The following is a 25,978-nucleotide window of genomic DNA, read 5'->3' on the forward strand; positions in this document are numbered from 1 at the left end:
ATTAAAACTATAAATTGAAACACATAAAATTTTTAGAATCTGCTAATATTATCAGAATTCGGTCGATCAATTTCTGAATTTCAGGTACTGTAAAAATTATTTAACATTTCGATGTGTCGAGAAAGCAACATTTAAAAATTATAAACATACCTTAGCTTAGTTTCTATTTACACATAATAATAAATAAAAAAAAATTTGTGACATTTATTCTAAACGTATATGATTTTTAAATATTTACTGACATTAAAAAAAAAGAAGAAGAAGAAAAGAAACGAAAACAATTGCCCTATCGTTTTACACTTTCCAATTCGACTGGATTTTCGGCAGTTGTATTTTCGTGACTAACTGGGATAATACTATCGTTGTCTGTATTGTATTTTAAATCAACTATTACAAATGAAATAGTTCCAAGTATTCCTACCACAATTAAAATACCTAAATGTAAATAGAGTCCAAAGTAATTACTGTAAAAAAAGCTCAACGTCACCGCTATTGATTGAAAGAGAAGATATAGAGAAAATACATATTCTGTGTCATTCGTATAAATTGTGCCAAGAAGAGCAATAATTTGTGTATTTAAAAAAGCATCACCAAATCCCATAGCGACAGCACCAATCATTGCTAATGATATTGAAGGCGATATAAAACCAATGTCCTCAGTATCCTAAAAAGTAATTAATTACTATTTTAATTAATGCATCAATGTATAGAAATTTTACATATAATGTCAATCGCGGGGTTATTATGGTACAAAAATCGTAATTTTTTTTTGTTCTATGCTTAAATAAAATTCTAAATTTATCGAAAAATATTTTTAAGTATTTAATTGTGTTGTGAACATTCTTATAAAGATTTTCTCTAAGATTTATTAAAAAACAATTTTTTTTTATCTGAATTATGTAAACTTAAAGTTTGTACCACAATAGCCCCGCGATTGGGGTTAATAAGGTACAAAAATTTGTTTTTGTTTATAAAATAAAGGAAAATTTTTTTTCTTCAAATTAAACGGTATGGAAATTTAATTACAATGTAAATAATTTTTAAAACGTTGCTGAAAAATTATTATTATTGTATAGGAATCAGGGAGTATAGTATAAGAGACCGAACGGCCATTAAGGACAGGTCAAAGTCGAAGCAATTTTTACATAGAATTTCAATGGAAAAATCGCATCGACTTTGACCTGCCCTTAAGAATCCGCGTCAAAAGTGGCCGCACTTTTGCTGATCGTAATTTTAAGGGCGCACTCACACCTTCTGGCTGCCTGCCTGCCTGCAGGAGTTGTCATGGCAACGTGCAGGATTAAGAGAGAGAGAGAAAATTCAAATTTGAATTTACTATCTCTGTTACTCCTACACGTTGCCATGACAACTCCTGCAGGCAGGCAGGCAGGCAGCTGAGAGGTGAGAATGTAGGAGGAATGTATTTTTGGGTTATGTTCAACGTACTTCTAATTTTTCCCCACTGTTTACATACTTCCCACGAGAGCTCTTGTGTTCCATTACGTATTTTCATGACACTAAGCGGTTACCAAAATTTGGTCCACTTTCAATGAGTGACTATACACCGCAGTGAGAAGAGAAACATTGTCATCCGAAAGTAAGAAACTTTTCTCATCTATGAGTGAGTGAAATCAAGATTGCCAACCTAGAAGACGTGTTGGTAAGGTAGGTATTGAATTTTTTCTTAAGAAACTATTCAATACCTACCTTACCAACACGTCTTCTAGGTTGGCAATCTTGATTTCACTCACTCATCGATGAGAAAAGGTTCTCACTTTCGCATGACAATGTTTCTCTTCTCATTGCGGTGTATAGTCCCTCAATGTACGTCGTTGGGTCTCCTTATGGCCAGGTCCAAGTGAGGCAGCGCCATCTACATTGATACTAAAATTTTGGAAAATTTTTAACAGCCTTTTCTTGAAAACAAGATGGTAAAATGCTTTTCCCTTTATGGATAATTGATTATTGGCAAGATATACACCAGCTAAAACTTTTTTTGAGTTAAAATAATAAAAAAAATTTCATGTCAATAAATTAAATATGAGCACTTTTTTCACAAAAACTGTAACAGTACTTTCTCAGAAATGACAATCAAAAATGCAATTTCTATTTGGAAAATTAATAAACGCTAAAAAATACACGACCTAAGATTTACCAATCACGAAAATAACAAAAAACAATTTTATTAAATATTTAACATATTGATACTGCTTTACTGATTGTCACAGCCCTTTGGTAGATTATGTATTTCAGGTGGTTAGCAACAGCGCCAATCTCCTCCTTTCGGCAAAACTGCGAAACGTCTGGTGACATATATATAACCTGCCAAACGGCTGTCATAATGAGTAAACTATGTTATGTTAAAATACTTTTTTTTTTGTTATTTTCGTGATTGGTAAATCTTAGGTGGTGTATTTTTTAGCGTTTATTAATTTTCCAAATGGAAATTGCATTTTTGATTGTAATTTCTGAGAAAGTACTGTTACAGTTTTTGTGAAAAAAGTGCTCATATTTAATTTATTGACATGAAATTTTTTTTATTATTTTAACACAAAAAAAGTTTTAGCTGGTGTATATCCCTTTCAGGGGCAGTGGGACGTATACGTCCCACCTTTTTTGTTGTTGTATTTTTGGTATTTCCGGCATATTTATCTAATAATAATCATATATTTCTTATTTTTAGATTCTAAGGATATAATATAACGAATCTATAATATTGTTTATGAATAATTTATTATTGTTAACTTAATATTATTCCATCAATCTGAAAAATATGCATTTTTTTAATAATTAATTCAGCTATTTGTAAACGCGAAGTGCTACGACTTTGAAAATCTTTACTCGGGGGTTTTTGGGGTCCCTGATTACGAATCTGAGGTCAGTTTTTCAAAATTCAAAATGGCGGATCCAATATGGCGGACGACTTTTTAAAAATATAATGCAATTTGTATGAAACTCGTTACTCGGGGGTTTTCGGGGTTGCTGATTACGAATCAGATGTCAGTTTTTTAAAATTCAAAATGGCGGATCCAATATGGCGAATATATTGAATTTAAAAAAAAAATGTCCGCCATATTGGATTCGCCATTTTGAATTTTTAAAATTTGCAAAATCTGACCTCGGATTTGTATTCAGCGACCCAAAAAACGTATAAATACGTAATGAAACAAAAATTTGTATGCTTAGAATAATGTGCCCCTGAAAGGGATATCTTGCCAATAATCAATTATCCATAAAGGAAAAAGCATTTTACCTTCTTGTTTTCAAGAAAAGGCTGTTGAAAATTTTCCAAAATTTTAGTTTCAATGTAGATGGAGCTGCCTCACTTGGACCTGGCCTTAACATAACATTATTTAAAAAAAACTTTTATTAAAGAAAATTTCCATTCGACTAAATTTGTATTTGACAGAATTATTATTTGCTAAAATTTTCATTAGATAAAATAGTTATTTAAAAGAATTTATTTTACAAAAAGAATATTAAAAAAGAATTATTTTCTAGACGAATTTACAATTTACAAAATATTTTTAAAACGATGAATTTTTATTTTACAGAATTTTCATTTGTTGCAATAAAAATCTGACGACAGAAAAATTCGATTAGAAAATAATTCTTTCTTTACAGAACATTTTTTTAAATAAATATTCTATCTATAATGAAAATTCTATCAAATGGTAATTCCGTCACATACAAATTCTATGAAATAAAAAATCTGTAAAAAATTAATTCTAGCTAAATTGAAATAGTTGAATAGAAATTCTATTAAATTAGTATTTAGTTTATTACAAATTCTTTGATATGAAATAATTTTAATAATCAAACAATTGTAATGAAAATAATTTTAATTTTCATTACCTTCAACCGGGGTAATTTTTTTGCCTTACTTTCATTGTAACTCTTTAAACAAACGTCAACAACATAGCACAATAGATTAAAATTTTTTTTTAATTCTGAATTTTAATGAAAAGTTGAGTAAAAAATAGAATTTTTTGTGGATACAATTACCCCGGTTGACTGTGTGGTAAATTATAAAGAAAAAAAGGAAGAATAACATTACCGTGAAGGGAGATTTATCTGGAAGATTCAAGAAAATTGTCAAATAACAAAATGCGTGTACTATGGATCCAATAACCAAAATCAACCAACGTGAACGAATTTTAATTGTCGAAGCTAATGGTCCACAAATAATTCCCGCTGTCACTTCTCCAATTCCTAAACATATTCCCACAAGACTAACATATTTTTTTCTCAATTCACCCATTTTCACTGTAAATCCAAAACTCGCGGTATAAACTCCTGAATAAAAAGCAAGTACAAGTCCACTATACATAAAAGTCACTATCAACATAATCATCTGTGGCGTTACAATAAGACTCAAAAATCGTCTCATTCTCTCCCAACCAACAATTAATGTCACATATTTACATCTTTTTGGTTCATTAATTTTTTCTTTTATTACATTTTCCATTTTCTTTTCACAAATTTCATTTTCAATCAATGATCTTGTCAATGGTTTTCTTAATGTTGCCAATATTAATGTACCAATAATTGCAAGAATTGTGAGTATGATGAACATTAATTTTCTTGTTGATTTGTCATATGTTTTTGTTGTGAATATACAATAAACCGAGAGATTACCAGTGACTAGTGAAAGTTGATAAATTGCCCAAAAAATACCGGAATTACGGGCAATTGTCTCTGAATTACTGTTCTCTGTTATATAACGGCCATGGCCAACCCACATTAAGGACGAGCCGAGTCCTTGTATGGCGGAGGCAAAATAAAGTAAAAATGTATGTGGCCAAAGAAATGTGGCGACAAAAAATGCATAACACAATGATCCAGTGAATATTGATAAGCGTGGACTTATTTCCTGAGCGTAGGACGGTGTAAAAAATGTGCATATGCTGAGAACTGCATAAACAATGGCCAAACTACTGTAGCCATCTCCTGTGAAACTTGGATCCTCATTTGATACGCTGTCAAGAACTGTTTTCTAAAAAAAAAAAAATAAGAAAACTATTATTATTACAACTAAAAAAATTGCCACACAAAAAAATTAAAAAAAAATTCTGATCTGAGTGTCTGACTATGTTTACTATACATTTTTAGGGTCGCTGAATCCGAATCTGAGGCCGATTTAACCCCATCAATTCAGGATTCTAACATAAACTCAAAAACACATTTTTTGAGTTTCTGTCAGTATTAATTTATAAAATAACATTCTAAAGTCAGATTCGTAATCCACAACCTCAAAAACCCTCGATTAAAAAATTTCAGGCGAATTCGGTAATTTTTTGATACCTTTAAACAGGGACACTTTTTGCAAAATCAGACAAAAATACTAAGGATTCTTATCTTATAAATTTCCTAAATCCGAAAAATTGTGCGAATCCATACAAAAACGCGATTGCAAAACAAAAAGTAGGTAATATAATAACTGCTGCGATTTTTCATTCCCTGCATGCTTCTGCCATCTGACGGCGACAGGACATAATGAACCTGTCATTATATTACTTTCCTACTTTTCGTTTTGCAATCGCGTTTTTGTATGGATTCGCACAATTTTTCTGATTTAGAAAATTTATAAGATAGATTCTTTGGTGTTTTGGCCGATTTTGTAAATAAACAAACAATTTTGTAAACAAAAATTTATAATTATTAATGTTTGAAGCTAATTTATTCTTTTGTATCGAATTAGTTGTATCAAAAAACTTACAAAATTACTAAAAATATGTCAAAGTAATATATTAAAATATAAAAAATATTTAAAAGCAACACATTCAATTAATTTGAGCTTGAAAAAATGCTCGGGTCTACTGGACCCATGGTGCCAGTTATGGGTTAAAATTTGTTAAAATATATTATACATCAAAAACTGTTTTCTAAAAAAAAGAAAAAGAAAACTATTATTATTACAACTACAAAAATGTCCACACAAAGAAATTTAAAAAAAGTTCTGATCTGAGTGTCTGACTATGTTTACTGTACATGTTTAGGGTCGCTGAATCCGAATCTGAGGCCTATTTAACCCTATCAATTCAGGATTCTAATATAACCTCAAAAACACATTTTTTGAGTTTCTGTCAGTATTAATTTATAAAATAACATTCTAAAGTCAGATTCGTAATCCGCAACCTCAAAAACCCTCGATTAAAAATTTTCAGGCGAATTCGGTAATTTTTTGATACCTTTAAACAGGGACACTTTTTATAAAATCGACCAAAAATACTAAGGATTCTTATCTTATAAATTTCCTAAATCCGAAAAATTGTGCGAATCCATATAAAAACGCGATTGCAAAACAAAAAGTAGGTAATATAATAACGGCTGCGATTTTACACTCCCAGCATGCTTCTGCCATCTGACGGCGACAGGACGTAATGAACCTGTCATTATATTACTTTCCTACTTTTCGTTTTGCAATCGCGTTTTTGTATGGATTCGCACAATTTTTCTGATTTAGAAAATTTATAAGATAAGATTCCTTGGTGTTTGTTTCACTGAAAAAAAAATATCAGATTTGTAATAAATAAAATTTTAAACCTTAAAAATAATTGAGAATCAATAAAAATTTATCACCGATAGGAGGAGACTAAAATAATTTTAATAAACGCATAACGTATGCACGAGTTAATAATATATATATACAATTTCTCGGTACATTACAAAGTTTGTTGAATAAATTGGAAAATTGGTTTAGAGCCAACAATTTGTGATTAAATAAATTTATCAGTAAGAATAAAATAAATCGTTCCACCGCCTGGGAGCAAATATATTTATATATATATTATAATTTAACTATTTCATTTTTGACATTTACATATATTCCTTTGAACTTCCTTTGACATTAATTATTATTATTCTAACGTACAAGAAATATTTCATAGTTAAGAATATTGTCTTGTCTTTTTAAACGAGAATAAATATGAGAATAATGTAAAAAAAAAAGTTCTCTTCTTTTTTTTGCAAAGCATTTTCATTGGTAATATTTAACAAACAATAGGCATTATCAAGGAGTATTTTCTACGCACGAATAAAAGTCTGTGTCTGTGTCACTGCCAGTAATAGATTTTCATTGACCGTTATTAAGTATGAGAATATTTTTCAATGAAAAAAAATGTTACAATTTATCTTTCCGAGTGATGATAATTTATTAGAAGCTGTAAACGCCATATGTAACGTCTGCAATGAAATGATAAGAATTGCTATTTTTATCATTTTCGTCAATGAAATATATATAGGATACGACTTCTGAATAAATTTATATCGTTGTTGATTTTTCCATTGAAATAAAAAAAATAAAGTTCCGCGAAAATTTTATTTCTAAATAATATTTGAAGAATTATTTTTCAATAGAAATTTTTATTTTGAAAACTTATATTTTGGGAAAATATTGTTTGGAAATTCAATTCTATTGATTTTGTTTTTTTTTTAATTTTAGTGAAAATTTACAAAAATTATATAAAATAATAAATAAATAATAATTATATATAATTTAATAACAATAATAATTAATAATAATAATAATAATAATTTAATATAATATAATTTTAATTACATATATAAAATATTATAACACATATATATGACAATGTAATCATGTACTTTGTAAACACAAAAATAAGCTACAATATTTTTAAGTGTAAAATTCATGATTTTATTGTCACCTGTCAAAATGTTGCACAATTTTGCAGCTTTCCTTCTCAAAAATTAAGAGTAAAATCAATAGAATTCAATTTTGAGAAATTTAAATTTAGATATAGAAATTTTTTTTATGCAAATTATTATAATTTTTTGATTTAAATAATTTTTGCAACGCTCTTCGATTAACAATTAAAAAAAAAAATTGTAGACAAAAATTTTTATTATTTTTTGTGCGAAAGATTAATTTCATTTTCATTCATCATAAATGAGAAAGTTTTCATTTTTGTCGGATTTTGACCTTTTTCTAATTCCAGTGAATCTCCACGTTTTGATACCTCCCAGATAGCACGTGAGCTTGCAGCAACCTTGAGGCAAGATTCAAATGTCCCATCTGACTCAAGCTTGCATGGTAAGCTTACCGAAAGATTGCAGTGTAAGGTTAGTGTAAGATTGAACAATAAGATTATCGCAAAATTGCTTAGTAAGCTTTCACGGTAAGCTTGTAGCAAGGTTGATGCAAGGTTGACCAATAACCAACCTTACTACAAGCCTACCGTGCAAGGTTACTGAGCAATCTTGCGATAATCTTATTGTGCAATCTTGTAGTAACCTTACACTGCAATCTTTCGATAAGCTTACCATGCATGCTTGGGTCAGGTGGGATATTTGAAGCTTGCGGTAAGTTTGCCATGCAAGGTTGGCAATTATGCGCTGCAATATAGCTAGCCTAGCTTGCCGCAAGGTTGCTGCAAGTTTACGTGCTATCTGGGCTCCTGATGCCAAAAAAAATAGGTTTTGAAAACCTGTCTGCCTGTAGACCCTTTTTTATCCACACGATAACTTGAACAAATATTTATTGAAAAAATGTAAAAAGCAATTGAGAAAGAAATTTAAGAAAAAATACACTTTAAAAAACATAATATAATTAAGAAAAAAAAATTAATTTCTAAGAAAAATTTGAAAAAAAACAATTTAAAATAAAGGAGTATAATTTATATAAAATAGGAATCAATAGAAGAAAAAATACTTTGAAAAGGGGGAAAAAAATACTTTCATAAAAACAAGCATAATAAGAGAAAAACAACTTAGAAAACAAGAATCGCAACTTATTATTATTCCTCAGGAAAAGAATAGAATAGATAGAGATCTTAATGTAGAAGACTACGAAATCTATTTTCCCATTTTATGCGAAAAAAAATATACTAATTCAGTTCAATTAAATTCAAGATTAACCTTATTAGAGTAATATATTATGAAATTTCTTCTAATAACACGCACTTTATCAACTTCATTTGCAAAGATGTTCATTAACGAATATTAAAAGTGTCAAATTAAAATAACAATATGTTTTCCAAGTATAAAAGAGAGAAAAAAATTTTTCTTTTTTTTGAAATTTCTAAATTTAACAAAGCTGAAGTACGCAAGGTTTATGATAAACGATTTTTAAAGAAATAATTTTTTGCTCAAAAAATTTTTCTTATAGTTTTTATTAATCAATAATTTATAAAAAAATATTTTTTAGGCAAAAAATTATAGAATTTTTCATTTAAAAAATTTTTTTTTTTTAAAATCGTTTATCATAAACGTTGCGTACTTCAGCTATGTTAAATTTATCCAAACAAAAATTATCAATAACAATATGTTTTCATAAAAGAAGAAAATTTATTTTCTTTAATTTTTTTAATTTATCCACACGGAAAAAAAATAAATACCTATCAAATTTTCTAAAAGTATTTTCAAATTTTGTAAATGGATTTTCAAGTCGTGGAAAAATTGGCAAAAAATAAAATTTCCATAAATAGAAAAAAATTTTAAAAATTAAAAAAAAATTAATCAACTTTAATGAAATTTACAACAGTTATATTAATCCTTAAAAAAACTGGCACAATTCCGCGTTAGAACGTAAATGACACAACGGGTCTGCTGGACCCGACGTATTCAAACGTGTACTGTACAGCCGGTATTGAATAATTTTGCACAAAAATTTAATCTGAGGTAGTTTATGATGTGTTTTTTAAAATTTCATTATTTACAGGGATTAATTTATTTTAAGTTAGATAAAAAAATTGTGAAAAATAAAAACGAAAAAATTGCCTGTTTTTTCATAAAAATTCATGAGTTATTTAAATTTTAATAATATGACTTAAAAATTTAAGGTTATGATGTATTATTCTTTAAGGAAAAAATTACCACAACAGCAGGACTTGCAAAAAGAGGTATTTATTTTCTAAAATAAAATGTGACTTTTTAGGTTAAAATTAAAAATTTATAATTATTAATGTTTGAAGCTAATTTATTTTTTTGTATCGAATTAGTTGTAGCAAAAAACTTGAAAAATTACTAAGAATATATGTCAAACTAATATATTAAAATATAAAAAATATTCAAAAGCAACACATTTAATTAATTTGAGCTTGAAAAAATGCTCGGGTCTACTGGACCCATGGTGTTAGTTATGGGTTAAAATTTGTTAAAACATATTATACATCAAAAACTGTTTTCTAAAAAAAAAATAAGAAAACTATTATTATTACAACTACAAAAATGGCCACACAAAGAAATTTAAAAAAAGTTCTGATCTGAGTGTCTGACTGTTTACTATACATTTTTAGGGTCGCTGAATCCGAATCTGAGGCCGATTTAACCCCATCAATTCAGGATTCTAACATAACCTCAAAAACACATTTTTTGAGTTTCTGTTAGTATTAATTTATAAAATAACATTCTAAAGTCAGATTCGTAATTCGCAACCTCAAAAACCCTCGATTAAAAATTTTCAGGCGAATTCGGTAATTTTTTGGTACCTTTAAACATAGACACTTTTTATAAAATCGGCCAAAAATACTAAGGATTCTTATATCATAAATTTCCTAAATCCGAAAAATTGTGCGAATCCATATAAAAACGCGATTGCAAAACAAAAAGTAGGTAATATAATAACGGCTGCGATTTTACATTCCCTGCATGCTTCTGCCATCTGACGGCGACAGGACGTAATGAACCTGTCATTATATTACTTTCCTACTTTTCGTTTTGCATTCGCGTTTTTGTATGGATTCGCACAATTTTTCTAATTTAGAAAATTTATAAGATAAGATTCTTTGGTGTTTTGGCCGATTTTGAAAACAAACAAACAATTTTGTAAACAAAAATTTATAATTATTAATGTTTCAAGCTAATTTATTCTTTTGTTTCGAATTAGTTGTATCAAAAAACTTACATAATTACTAAGAATATATGTCAAACTAATATATTAAAATATAAAAAATATTCAAAAGTAACACATTTAATTAATTTGAGCTTGAAAAAATGCTCGGGTCTACTGGACCCATGGTGCCAGTTAAGGGTTAAAATTTATTAAAACCTATTTGATTCATTACTAAATGTTACTAAATTTTATTAAATCCCGTTTTAAGTTTATAAAAGTGTAATATTTATTGAAATAAAAATTATCAATAACAATATATGTTTCGCCTAATAAATGAAAAAAAAATTATTTTTGTTTGCAATTTGTAAATTTATCCAATTTATTCAGACAAAAATTATCAATAACAATATTATGTTTTTTGGTAAGAGAAAATTTTTTTTTAATTTTTAATTTCTAAATTTATCCAGACGAAAAGAAAATAAATATTAAATTTTCTAAAAGTATTTTCAAAAATTTTTTAAACCTATTTTCAATTCGGTGGAAAATAGGATAAAGAAAGCGAAATTTCCATATAAGAAATAAAAAAAAATTAATAAACTTTTATGAAATTTACAATAGTTAAACATTAGATTAAAATTTTCTAAAACCTATTTGATTCATTACCGAATGGTACTAAATTTAATTAAATCCTTGTATTAAGTTTATAAAAGTTTCTCTAAAGTTTAGAATTTCTGATATGAAAATTATGAATTTTTTTTTTTTTTGCATATTTTCCACGACTTGAAAATACTTTTATAAAATTTGAAATATAAAATTTGCTATTTATTTTTTCCCCTGCAATTTATTTAAATAAAAATTATCAATAATATGTTTTTGCAGTAAAAGAAAAATTTTTTTTTTTTTCTAAATTTATCAATAACAATATATTTTCCAATAAAAGAGAATAAAAATATTATTTTTTTTGTTCGTTTCTAAATTTATCCAATCAAAAATAATAATCAATAACAACAAGAAAAAAATATATAAATTTTTGTAAACTCGTGCGTACATATACAAACACGGAAGGCTCCCTCGTGATTTGAAATTGGAATTATAAAATAATTCACAGACACTTGATTTCTTGGCAAGAGTTTTAGCGCATCTTTTCTCTTTCTCATAACATAACGTATACTACAGAATCAAAAACATGAACTATAAATATACTCACCTGTATATTACTTGTTGTTAGAAACGCAGAAAATGTGAACATAAACCCCCAACTCAATATTAACACATTAAAAAATTCCCTGTCGAGAATCATTATTTTTATATAAATATATGTTGTTAATTGAAAAAAAGTTTCTCTTTGAAAAACACCATATGTCACCGTGTGTGTATGTTATTTTTTTTTTGTTTTTCACTTTTAATTTATTGTTGATATTTGTATAACAATAACGATTGGTTGACGACGAGAGGAGTGTGCGATATAAGAGACATTGCTGCAGCCACTGACGTATATTTTAAAGACGAATGAAATTTACATTTGACAGGTATGTTTAACTTCAAGTGTGTGAAAATTATTTTAAAGCGACGTGCGCCGTAGCATAGAATCGAGCGTGGAACTGTATAAAAACCACTTCGACAATCTTTGAGTTAACTTTGAATGGAATGTGTGATGTTATGAGTTTATCGTGAAGATTAATTATCACATTAAGAGGAGTATAAAACAATATATTCTTTTTTTTTTTTCTTTTTCTTTTCAGTTTGTATACTTGGCTATGAGCCCACTTGGTCGAGTCAGTTCTTATATATATATATATATACACCTATATTCATTTTCAATTTCAATAATAATTGCAATATAGTAATATCATTGAAGGCGATACATTGTTGCAATGAAAAAAAAGAATTATTTCATTCAAATAAATCCGTTACTTGAAAATTATTAAATAAATATTTCCTTGAGTCAAATAATTGTCAAATTATATTTTATTTGTTTCGAATATACAGAAATTATTGGTTTAAATACCAGTTTATTTGAGTAAAAAAAAATTATTTGATACAAAATATAAATATTTATTTGATATAAGCAAAAATTTATTTGATACAAAATATAATTATTTATTTGATATATATAAAAATTTATTTGATACAAATAAATATGTGACGCTCCATACGAGAAAAGCCACTACCTTAGGGGCAAAAAATTTTAGGTTATGTTTATGATTTTTGGATTAAAAATACACAAAGAGGATCAACTATTAGTAAAAAAAAACAACGAAACAACGATTAATCAAGTAAATACAATTAGTAAAAATAACCTAAAATTTTTTGCCTTTAAGCTCCCTTTATTCTTATGGATGAGCGTCACATATATATATTTATTTGATAATGGTCAAGTACCTAATATTATTTAAATCAAATAAAATTTTTTTCAGTGTACAGTTTATTTAACACATTTTTTTATAATAAACATAAATTTTAATAAACCCTCAACTGGCACAATTCCGCGTTCGAAAGTAAATGGCACAATGGGTCTGCTGGACCCGACGTATTCAAACGTATATTGTACAGCCGGTATTAAATATTTTTGCACAAAAATTTAATCTGAGGTAGCTTATGATGTGTTTTTTAAAATTTCATTAGTTTTACAGGTATTAATTTATTTTAAGTTAGATAAAAAAAATTGTGAAAAATAAAAACAAAAAAATTGCGTGTTTTTACATGAAAATTTATGAGTTATTTAAATTTTAATAATATGACTTAAAAATTTAAGGTTATGATATATTATTCTTTAAAGAAAAAATTACCACAATAGCAGGAATTGCAAGAATGGTATTTATTTTTCAGAATAAAATGTGACTTTTTAGGTTAAAATTAAAAATTTATAATTATTAATGTTTCAAACTATAATTTATTCTTTTGTATCGAATTAGTTGTATCAAAAAACTTACAAAATTACTAAAAATATGTCAAACTAATATATTAAAATATGAAAAAAAAATTCAAAAAGCAACACATTCAATTAATTTGAGCTTGAAAAAATGCTCGGGTCTACTGGACCCATGGTGCCAGTTAGGGGTTAAAGGTGCATTTTATTATTATTTATATTGATATTTTTTCTATTTTTTTATTTTATTTTTATTATTATATCTTTTTTTTTCTTTTTTTTATTAGTTAAATGTATCTGTATAATTAACCTCTTGACAGTCGATGGCCAATATATGTCCAAAAAAAGTCGTCCCAACTTTGTGATTTTGGACATATATGTCCACATTAGAAAAAAAATACTAAACATAATTCGATTTGAGTGTCAATGGATATACTAAGGTTTTCGGGGTTGCTGAATCCGAATTTGAGGTCAGATTTAAAATATTCAAAATGGCGGACCTAATATGGCGATCCAATATGGTAGAAAATTTTAAAATTGATTCGATTCGTTCTAAATTCGGTACTCAGAGGTTTTCGTGGTCACTAAATCCAAATTTAAGGTCAGATTTAAAAAATTCAAAATGGCGGACACAATATGGCGGAAAATTTTTTAATTGATTCGATTTGTTCAAAATTTGGTACTTTTGGGGGTTTTTGGAGTCGCTGAATCCAAATTTGACCTTAAATTTGGATTCAGCGACCCAAAAAACCCCCAAAAATACCAAATTTTGAACGAATCGAATCAATTAAAAAATTTTCCGCCATTTTGAATTTTTTAAATTTGACCTTAAATTTGGATTCAGCGACCCCAAAAACTTTTAATACGATGATATGATATTTTTTTGGAAACTTTTTTTTGGACCGTTTTGGACCCACAAACGATTTTTCTACTAAACTGCGAAGAGGTTAAATAAAATAAATATTACTTTTATTATTAGTTTAATATTTTTCATTAAATTAATTTTATTTTATACTTATTTATTCTAGGCGGTTATATAAAATTATCAATACTTTTTGACTAATCATTCTCAGTAATATTAGATGATTATACAATTGATGATTTTCTGTCGTACCTCACTTTGATAACCCGCAAGTGCCAATGAACTCAAGCAAACAGTTTATTACGATATTTTTCAAATCTTTGAAATAAAATGATTAGTTGATTTTTGCAATAAGGAGAAAAAATTTCAAAAAAAAAAAAAAAATGATAATAATACGGTTTGTATACATTACAAAAATTAATTACAACAATAATAATAATAGTAATAATAAAAAAATAACAATAAAAAAATTATTAGTAATAAATAATATTATGAATAAATTATAGCAAAAAAAATTAGTATCCAGAAAAATTTTTTATTAAAGTTATAAAAAATTAAAATTTTCAATTTTATAAATTAATAATGCAAAAAAATAAATTTTTTTATTATATTATTTAAAAATAATTTAAAGTTTGTTTTATATTTCGTATAAATTTCTGAGTATCTATAAAATCGTTGAGAAGAAACATGACACTCAATTGAAAAAAAAGTTAATTGATAAATTATTTTTTAATTATGTAATAATTGAATAATTAATAATAATTATATCTTTATTGAAAACAATGCGCGATTAGAATTCAAATTTATACGTCTCATTACACGTAATTATTATTTAAAATAAATAATAATAAAAATTTGTATATAATTTATCTAATTATTATTTAAATTAATAATTATTATTAAATAATTTTTTTCTAATTAAGTGTCATTATTTGCAACGGTTTTATACTTAGAAATGTATGAGGAATATAAAACAATTTTTCAATTTTACACACAGAAAAAATTTCGTCTCATTTTTGTTGCAATACTCAAAATGAGTCAATGCTAAACGACATAGAAAGTGGCGCCATCAACATGGCTCATTTTTGTTGCACTTCAAAATGAGCCGCCTACACGACTCATTTTGAGTTCAGTTTTTATCTGTGCTTAATAATAAATGAATAATTAGTAATAATAGGGGAATAGTGTCAGGGTTGGACACAGTTTTGGTTTTTTGTTTATAAATATTTTGTTTAGATAAATTCAGTCAATTGTGGTATATGGGTGGAAAGATCTACAAAAGAGGAACACTTTTGCTGTGGACCGTAAATTGATTGATCCAAAATTAAAACAGTTATAAACATTAAAAAAAAAATCTAGTCAGGGTTAGACTTTTCAGTCAGGGTTGGACACTTTTTGAAAATCGAAACGCATTATTGGTAAAAACGTAAAATAACATTTACAATTTTTTTTATTCTTATTTTTTCATGTTTATCTTTACTTATTGTTTACAAATTGTAAAGCTTCATGGGTTTAAAAAAGGAATGAACTCAAATTACAAAAAATAACGCTTTATTGTTCCAAATAACTCAATGAAATGATGAACAAAATTTATACAATTTAAGTATTATTTTTCTAATATCTTTGGCACAATTTTGCACTGAAATATCAATAAAATAAAATTTATTTATAAATTGTGTCAAATTCATAATTAATATGGGTGTCCAACCCTAACTGTATAAAGTGTCCAACCCTAACTAGAAGCATCATTTTCGAATTGTGCTAACCATAACCAGACATGTGTCGCGATTCGATTTTTCACTTTTTTTCTTCTTAAATTATGTACCCCACAATACATTCAATAAGTTTACCATGCCGAATTCTTGCTTTTTTTTACACATTTTTTAGGTTTATTCACAAGTCAAACAAAACTTTTTTTGTCTCTTCGATTGCACCGAAGTCACAGGAGACGCTACTTTTGATTCTCCAAAAATGTAATGCCACAAAAAGTTAGGTTACATTACTAAAAGATTCGTCACGTACGCACACAGGTGGCGCTAGTGTTCTTATTAAAAAAAGCCAAGTGTCCAACCCTGACACTATTCCCCTATTATAAATAATAATGAATAAATAATTAATAATAATATTAAAAATAATGATAAATAAATAATAATAAATAATATTAAATATAATAATAAACAAATAATTATTTAACGTAAGAAATAAATTTTTTAGCTTCTTGAAAAAAATAAATAAAAAAATTTAAATTGCATCTTCATATTTTCTCCTGAATTCTTGAATTATCATAATGAAAAATTTCATTTTTATATACAAATGAAAAGAATTGTTTGGCATTTTGTTTATTAAATGTTTTTTTCCATTAATTGTAATAAATGCATAGTTACATAAGAATTGTAACATATAACAAGCATTCCTTACAAATTAAACGTGACTTATCAGTTGGACATAAAATAGTTGACTTATTACCGTTATTAATTGTTTGACTTTTCAATTAACAATTTCATTTTTCAAACACTTTTATAACATAATATATAAGAATTGAGATGTGAAAATTGACAACTCATTCTTTATGACAATTTTTTGCGATAATAATTATAATAGAAAATTAATGACTACTATTAATTAATTATTATTTTGAATCTTTTTATTTATTTTTAATTAGTTGAAAAATATGCGATTTGCAAATTTATTTTATTAAAAAAGTTTTAATGCGCAATTATAATTAAATATTAATAAAAAAGAATTTTAGATAATTAAACGAAAATTTCCATTGTTGAAAAAATTTTAACATTGAACTACATTTTCATGGAAATAAAAATTTCACATTTTATGTTTACAAATTTATAGCCAATTTAAAATGATATCGTTCAAGTATGTAGGGTTGCTAGTAGGCAGGCGCTAGTTTTCTCCATTTAAAATATTCAAAATTATCATTTTATGATAATTGATATGAATTTTTTTTCTAATATCTTATTGATTCGAGTAATTTAAATTAATATTTAATGTTAGTTTACAAAATTTAAAATATTTTATATAATTTTTTTTTTATATTTTCATAAAATGCTTTTGTAACAAAAAAAATATGTAATATTGTATATGTTACGGTAAAAGTACATAATCTAGATTACATATTAATAATAATTAATATTTAATTATATAATTAACAACAAAACAAAAAATTTGTTGAAAGTTGTAGTTGTATATAAAATTAAAAAAAAAATAATTTTCATTTTATTAAAATAGACGGAAATTGCATTACTTATTAATCGATGTATAATTTACGAGCATGAAATTGATAATAAAATTGAAGTCAATATACAATAATATCTGAATTATTATTATTATGAGTGAATAATGATTTATCTTTGGAAAATGAATGGCAAACTGATTAATTTTAATTTTCCACATGTTATGCGATAGCAATTTTTTTTTATTTATTCAAAACTGTTAATTATTAATGAATAATCAATGAATAAGTATTATGAACTGATATTTTCTCCTCTGAGGAAAACCGTTTGTTTATAACATAATTTTATAGAAATAAATAAAAAATATATATTTTTTTCATTACAAATCTTACTTTCAAATATCATCTAAACAAATAATTTAAATAACACACTATTGTCAAAAAATAGAAATAAGTTTCAAACAAACCAATTGTTTTATTTTGAATTTTGAAAAACTGACACTAGATTCGAAATCAGCGAACCCGAAAACCCCCGAGTAGAAAGTTTCAAGCAAATTCGAACAATTTTTGAAAAAATTTCGCCATATTGGATCCGCCATTTTGAATTTTGAAAAACTGACACCAGATTCGTAATCAGCGACTCCAAAAAACCCCCAAGTAACGAGTATCAAGTCAATTTTATTCTTTTTGTTTAGGAAAAATGTTGAATTTTGATAATGGGCAAAAAAAATAAAATACCGATTATTTAAAAAATTTGACCCGATCTTAAAAACGGATAACGCCATTGAATTCAGCGTACCCAAATTAGGTTAATACACTATATGCCAAGTTTGTTCCAAAAAAAAGTACCTTTTTCGAACACAGTGTTATTATTAATTTATTTTTGGATACAGAAAACAATGTTTTATTATAAAATTTGAAATTAAGAAAATAGTAAAAAAAATTTGGTTCATTAAACGTTCAGAACATAAGGCACATTTTTTTTAAATTTCAACATTTAACAAAATTTGTTCAATTATGTTAAATGTCTTGTTTAGTACAAACAGGAAAAAAAATTTTTTGTTATTTTAAAAAAAAATTTTATTACTGTTATCAATTGTTTTCGCTAATGTGTTCGAAAAATAATAATTAAAATATAATTATTGTCTCTCTAAGAGGTAATAAATTTTTTAATGACTTAATAATAACATACGGAAGTTGAGTGTTCCTATAAGTACAACGAATAAAATTGTATTATAACTTAAAATCAACACTATTCTTCAAAATACTAATAACAATTTTTTTTCAAATAAAAATATTTTTTTTTTAAATTAATAATACAGCCAAAGAAATTTTTTTCCATCAAATATATTGTATTTGAATTAAGTAAAAAAATAATATTTAATAACAATTTAATAATTTATTTTTTTTCAAATAAATATTATATTAAAAAAACATTTATTCTATTTGATTGTTTAAAATTATAAATATTATTTTGTGACTAATTATTCTCAGTATAGATGATTCATAATAATAAATATGTGTTCTAAACGTTCAAATGAACAAAATTTTTTTTGTTTATAAATTTTTTAAAAATTATTAAAGCAATGATAAATAAAAAAAAGTACATTAAACACTTAATAAATTATTAATTTATTTTTGAATGCGGAAAGAAATATTTTATAATAAATTTTCAAGTTCAAAAAGTAGTAAACAAATTTTTCGTTTACTTGAATGTGCATAGCTTCAGACACATTAATAAATAATAAAATCCTTTCTTTAAAAAAGACAATGCATGAAAAACAAATGAAAAAGTATCGAAATATCTCGTTGATTATCAAACAAAAGTCGAATTTTAAAATTAGAATAAAAAAAATTATTTAATTCAAATAATTGGTTGCTTGAGTATTATCAAATAAATATTTACTTGAACCAAATAATTTTTATTTGAATTAAATAAATTGTACTTGAACCAATAATTTTTGTATTTGAAACAAATACTATTTCATTGACTCAAATAATAATTATTTGATACAAATTAATATTTATTCCATAATAATCAAGTAACCGATTATTTGAATCAAATAAATTTTTTTTCATTGCATAAATTTAGAATAAACTGACAATAAATTTCCAAACAATTAAATTTAAAAATATTAAAAACGTAATGCCAAATTATTAACAATTGCTGAAATTTTTCACCGGAATAATATCAAAACATAACCTCAATTATGGATTTACTCTGTTCAAGAATTGTCGTGGACCAGTTAATTACAACAATTTTTGAACAGAATACATCCATGATTAAGGTTATGTTTTGATATTATTCCGGTGCAAAATTTTAGCAATTGGCAATAATACTGTGACTTTACTATGTACACAGGCCAACACTACACGATCGCTCCACATTTTTTTCCTCAAATAACGATATGAAAACAGAACAAAGTGACAATCGGCAGACATGTTTATTTTAACTATTATACATATATAGGTATAGTGGATATTGTCAGCAGTGGCGCTGTATACTAACATGTTAAATCTTTAACCGGTCGGTAATATAGAAAACTATAAGAAATTTCATTTCCAAATTTGACAAAAATAAGTTTGGCATCGAGATGAGATCGAAAGTAATCGAATAACACAAAAATCTTGAAAATATGACTTATAGTTTTCGAGTTCTGGCCGGCGATATAAACGCCAATTTTTCTGACTGGCTCCCTAGACCTCGGAGTAAGACGTTGGTCACGTTAAACCATGAATTTTGTTTACAGAAGCATCGAAATCAATGTTAATTTTATAAAAATCACCTTTTATATTATTGTTCCTCATATTTTGCATAATTTACTTTATTACAATTATACACTTCCAAAGAATTTATCATGGAGTAGTATAAGGAGACCGAAAGACGTACATTGAAAGTGGACCAAATTTTGGTAACCGCTTAGAAATGAAAATGAAAATACGTAATGGAATACAAGCGCTCTCGTGGGAAGTATGTAAACAGTGGGAAAAATTGGAAGTACGTTGAACAAAACCCAAAAATACATTATTCCTTATTTTTAAAACTTTTAAAATGGCTGACTGTCCAGCTGAGTTTGACACAATCAGTGGCGCTAGTGTTTCATTCCGTATTTTTTTTGAGGTTTAGCGGGTACCGAAAAGTGGACCAAATTTTGGTAACCGCTTAGTGTCATGAAAATACGTAATGGAACACTAGCGCCACTGATTGTGTTAAACTCAGCTGGACAGTCAGCCATTGTAAAAGTTTTAAAAATAAGGAGCAATGTATTTTTGGGTTATGTTCAACGTACTTCTAATTTTTCCCCACTATTTACATACTTCCCACGAGAGCGCTTGTGTTCCATTACGTATTTTCATGACAATCAGCGGTTACCAAAATTTGGTCTACTTTCAATGAGTGACTATACACCGCAGTGAGAAGAGAAACATTGTCATGCGAAAGTAAGAAACTTTTCTCATCTATGAGTGAGTGAAATTAAGGTTGCCAACCTAAAAGACGTGTTGGTAAGGTAGGTATTGAATAGTTTCTTAAGAAAAAATTCAATACCTACCTTACCAACACGTCTTCTAGGTTGGCAAACTTGATTTCACTCACTCATCGATGAGAAAGGTTTCTCACTTTCGCATGACAATGTTTCTCTTCTCATTGCGGTGTATAGTCACTCAATGTACGTTGGCCAGGTCCAAGTGAGACAGCGCCATCTACATTGATACTAAAATTTTGGAAAATTTTCAACAGCCTTTTCTTGAAAACAAGATGGTAAAATGCTTTTTCCTTTATGGATAATTGATTATTGGCAAGATATACACCAGCTAAAACTTTTTTTGAGTTAAAATAATAAAAAAAATTTCATGTCAATAAATTAAATATGAGCACTTTTTTCACAAAAACTGTAACAGTACTTTCTCAGAAATTACAATCAAAAATGCAATTTCCATTTGGAAAATTAATAAACGCTAAAAAATACACGACCTAAGATTTACCAATCACAAAAATAACAAAAAAAATGTTATTAAATATTTAACATATTGATACTGCTTTACTGATTGTGACAGCCCTTTGGTAGATTATGTATTTCAGGTGGTTAGCAACAGCGCCAATCTCCTCCTTTCGGCAAAACTGCGAAACGTCTGGTGACATATATAACCTGCCAAACGGCTGTCATAATGAGTAAAATATGTTATGTTAAAATACTTTTTTTTGTTATTTTCGTGATTGGTAAATCTTAGGTCGTGTATTTTTTAGCGTTTATTAATTTTCCAAATGGAAATTTAATTTTTGACTGTAATTTCTGAGAAAGTACTGTTACAGTTTTTATGAAAAAAGTGCTCATATTTAATTTAATGACATGAAATTTTTTTTATTATTTTAACTCAAAAAAAGTTTTAGCTGGTGTATATTGTATATTGTTACTTAAAGACGACCCCCATAGGATCGATAGGAACAAACGTTCTCACATAAAAATAAATGGTCAAGCCTTACCAACTTGACTTAATCAGCCTACCATTCCTCCAAAATTTAAAAATTGATTTTATTAATTAAAATTAAATTCAACCTCGCCTTTCGCTCGGGATGTAACAATATCTTGCCAATAATCAATTATCCATAAAGGAAAAAGCATTTTTATTTATTTGTAGTATAAACGGGCTTACACCCAGAGAAATGTTTTATTTGAATCAAATATATAATATATTTGAGTTAAATAAACGTATATTTGTCACACAGCCTACTAGCCCATTTATTTGGTGTAAATAAAATTTTTTATTTGAATCAAATAAATATTTATTAGGCTGTAAGACAAATATACCATTTTTCTGTGTGAAAAAAACACCCTTTCGGACAAAAATGCTAAAAATATTAAAACTAAATAAATAATAAAAGTATACAAAAAGAATGTAAAAAAATAAGAAAAGAAAAAAATTATTTATTCATTTAGTTAACTATTTATTTTGTTTTAAATAAAAATTTTCTTTAAATAAATATATTTTCTTTAGTACAAATAAATGTTTTTATTTATCTCCAAAAAAAAAAATCCCTTTTTTCTGCGTGTAATTTCAATTTTTTATTTTACAAAGAAAAATGTATTATTAAGAAAATTAAATTTTTAAAATTATTTATTGAAAAAAAATAAAATATTTATTACAAAATTTTTGTAAAGAAATTTTTTTTTCTTTATTTCTGTAATAAGTCCTAGTTTGCAGCGCCCTCTGTGGCAAAAGTTGATACTTAAAAAATCTTTTTAGGCCGATTGTATACATACCACCTGGTCAACGGAGATTATATGGAGTGGTGGAAATATATGCTTAGAATGGAGCTGCCGCTGCTGCTGCTGGAGCTGGAGAGAGGCTGTGTGGAAGTGGTTTTATGTTGAATGTATACTGACTACTATACTACAGCCAAGTCAGTCAGTCGGCTCAGCACCGGCCTCAATGCTGTATCGTGATTTAACAAATTTATCGCTCGATTTCTCATTTCATTGATCGATGGGATTTTTCACCTGACTTAAAATTAGATATTTATATTTTGTTACGTCAAATTTTGTGCATTTTATTTTGTGGCAGTGTTTAGGATTAACATCAACAAAAAAAAAAAAAAAATCTTTCAACAGATTATTAAATAGGTATGTCAATAATTTTTTATTTCAAAGAAAAAAATAATTATTTTCTAAATTGACTTATAAAAATTATTAATTAAAATTTTTAAATTATTAATTAAAAACTGTTAAATTTTTTAAAATTATTAACTGAAGAACTTAATAATTTACAGTGAAATTAAAAATTTTGTGTCAATTGAATCAAACTAAAACTAATAATTTCTGTATTTAAATTAATAATTTATGTATTTGAAAACAAATAAAATTTAATTGATAAAAATTAAAATTTGGTTCAAGGAAATACTTTATTTGATAATATTCAATAAGTAATCAATTATTTTGAAGCAAATGAATTTTTTTCAATGTCTATTATATATGGAGAATTTTTTTTTATTTTAATCAAATAAAATATATTTAAATTATAAATAATGAAAAAAATTTTGATCTCAGGGCTAAATAATTATTATTTATTTAAGAACATTTATTTAACTCTGAGACAAATATATATCATTCTCCATGTGACATTGACTTTGACAAGTTCTTCAATTTGTAAACAATGCGAAATTTAAACAAATGTCAATTTAGAATATTTAATAAAAAACGAAATTAATTAATTGAAAACTTTCGATATATTTATTATCTATAATTTAATTCATAGCCGTGTTAATTTATGACACAGCAAATGACATTTTAATCATTTTCAAAGCTGATGAAAAATGTAAACAAATTTTTCGTTTTTATTATAATAATTTGTTTAAATTTAAATAATGTATTTTTAAGAAAATATCTTAATTTGTATTTTGAAAATTTTTAATTTTGAAAAAAATTATTTTCTATTTTTAAAAAAATAGTTTAATTTGTATCAATAATTTTAAAAAAATAGCTTAGTTTGTATTTTAAAAATTTGTAATTTTTGACGAAAATAATATTCAACGTAAAAATTGTATATTAATTTGATTCTAATGATAATGGTATCGGATATTCACTTGTTTGGAATGCGTTTATCAGTCGGAAGGAAGCATTTATATAAAATTAAGCGATAATATCGATAGAATAATAAGAACAAGTTTATTCAGTTGTATATCATTTGAAGATCGAACTTTGTGATGTTGCAAATTCGTTGATTTAAAGATCATCGATTAAAAGAAATCAAGATTACTTTTGCGAGATATAAAATACTTTTCTATAAGATAAATGTATATATAGAGAAAAATAAAACCCTTCAGATATCGATCAGGTCGTTCAATTTTATGCACTCAAATGAAGCTGTGTGATAGGATTTCGATATATATAATCGTACATTGCAATTTGCACTTGTATTGTGTTCCTTTTTCCAAGAGCCCATCCCACGTGTTTTTTTTTTGTTATTATCGAACCCAGCCCTTGTTGAAGAAAATTTAACAACCGTGACAATTGCAAATTTCAATAATAAAAATAAAAAAACCCTATTTTTATTTTTAAGGAGTGCCAAACTTTATTGTAGATATTACTGAGAAAACGATATTTTTAGTTCAATCCTATTTCGACAGGTGTTACGAAAAAAAAACACTACTAAAATACCTTTGCACGAAAACTAACATTCCTGATTTTTAAATTCGAAAATGAATCTTTATTTTAAAAAACTAATTTGATTATATTTAATTTTTAAATAAATATTACAACTCAGAGAAACTTCGATAAAAGTTTTTTTTATTTGTACAGAAAACTTAAAATGAAAACTGTATTTTTGGTTATATTTTCTTTGAGAATGTTTTTTTTTCGTTCCGAATCTCGATTATGTTAGTCTTCGTATCACCCGTCGATTTATTATTTTAAATTTAATAATTACATACAAAAATAACCGTATTTTAAAATTCAAATCTTTATTGCTATACCAGTCAAACATTTTTAAATTTAATTCAATCATACATTTTTGTTGATAAAATAATTTTTTAGTAGTACTTAACTCTCAAATTTATGCTCCTGATATTTTAAATATGATTAACTTAAGAATTCCTAACTTTTCAACACGTAATTTTGAACCTTTTTATCTTGATACCCCAAGGAAATCATTTGGCACTACTGCACCTATTTTTTATTTTTGTAATCATATCAACAAATTATTTTCTCAAATGAATCCGGACCTGGACTTATTTTTTTCATCGGCAAAAGTATTCACATCCACTCTTAATTCCTATATCGATTCTTTATAGTACCTAATACGACATTTGTATCGTACAATCAGTTGCCAGTAAGGTTTTAACTATTATTTTTGTATCAGGTTTTTCATATTTTATTTTTCTTTGTACTATATACTTTACATATTTACTTCACATATTAATTATATTTTATTTTTGTATAATATATATTTTGTTAGTATCTACTTTTAGTTACCCATATATGGTCCAGTAGGACTGCGGGAACTGGTGATGTAAATAAATAAATTTAGGTTAAGAATCATGTCAAAATCTTATTGACAAATAAATATAAAAATGGTTGGTTGGTAATAAGTGTAACATCCGAATTGTGACACTTTTCAGGGAGTGGAAGCATTTTTCAATACAGGGCGGGGAAGTAGACTATAGAGAAAATCTCAAGGTGGAGAAGGTGTCAAAACTATAAAAAATATGGCATATTTCGGACGTTCTACTTGAATTTCAGTGGAAATTTACATTATACCCATTCTAAACTA

At 26.2% G+C, this 25,978-nt stretch overlaps 2 protein-coding genes across 5 annotated transcripts in view; one reads left to right on the forward strand and one right to left on the reverse strand.

Moving 5' to 3' along the window:
- Positions 1 to 9: 9 nt before the first annotated feature.
- Positions 10 to 12,145, reverse strand: LOC127283588 (UNC93-like protein MFSD11). The gene is made up of 3 exons (XM_051308562.1): positions 12,003 to 12,145; positions 4,058 to 4,996; positions 10 to 664 (listed from the first exon to the last, which is right to left on the reverse strand). Exons 1-3 carry the CDS (start codon positions 12,093 to 12,095, stop codon positions 287 to 289), a joined length of 1,410 nt encoding a protein of 469 aa, XP_051164519.1. The 5' UTR covers positions 12,096 to 12,145; the 3' UTR covers positions 10 to 286.
- A 10,890-nt stretch (positions 12,146 to 23,035) lies between these two features.
- Positions 23,036 to 25,978, forward strand: part of LOC127283559 (uncharacterized) — a 135,417-nt gene continuing 132,474 nt past the window's right edge. For 2 of the 4 annotated variants that reach the window (XM_051308515.1, XM_051308518.1), the window contains exon 1: positions 23,042 to 23,334. The gene's annotated coding sequence lies outside the window, so the exon portion shown is untranslated. Of the gene's footprint in view, positions 23,335 to 25,978 lie in introns of all 4 variants that reach the window. The other 2 variants (XM_051308517.1, XM_051308516.1) reach the window with 2 other exon arrangements.

This window comes from Leptopilina boulardi, unplaced genomic scaffold, assembly GCF_019393585.1.
Source record: "Leptopilina boulardi isolate dan_hultmark-lab unplaced genomic scaffold, ZJU_Lbou_2.1 LbouV2_310, whole genome shotgun sequence".
In the NCBI taxonomy this organism is placed as follows: Eukaryota; Metazoa; Arthropoda; class Insecta; order Hymenoptera; family Figitidae; genus Leptopilina; species Leptopilina boulardi.

Bases quoted from the DNA above. Each gene is read 5' to 3' on its own strand.
- LOC127283588 (XM_051308562.1), bottom strand. From the start codon at position 12,095: ATGATTCTCGACAGGGAATTTTTTAATGTGTTAATATTGAGTTGGGGG. The intron at 4,997-12,002 runs GTGAGTATATTT...TTTTTTTTTTAG, and splicing joins TAACAACAAGTAATATACAG to AAAACAGTTCTTGACAGCGT. The intron at 665-4,057 runs GTAATGTTATTC...ATTACTTTTTAG, and splicing joins CAGATAAATCTCCCTTCACG to GATACTGAGGACATTGGTTT.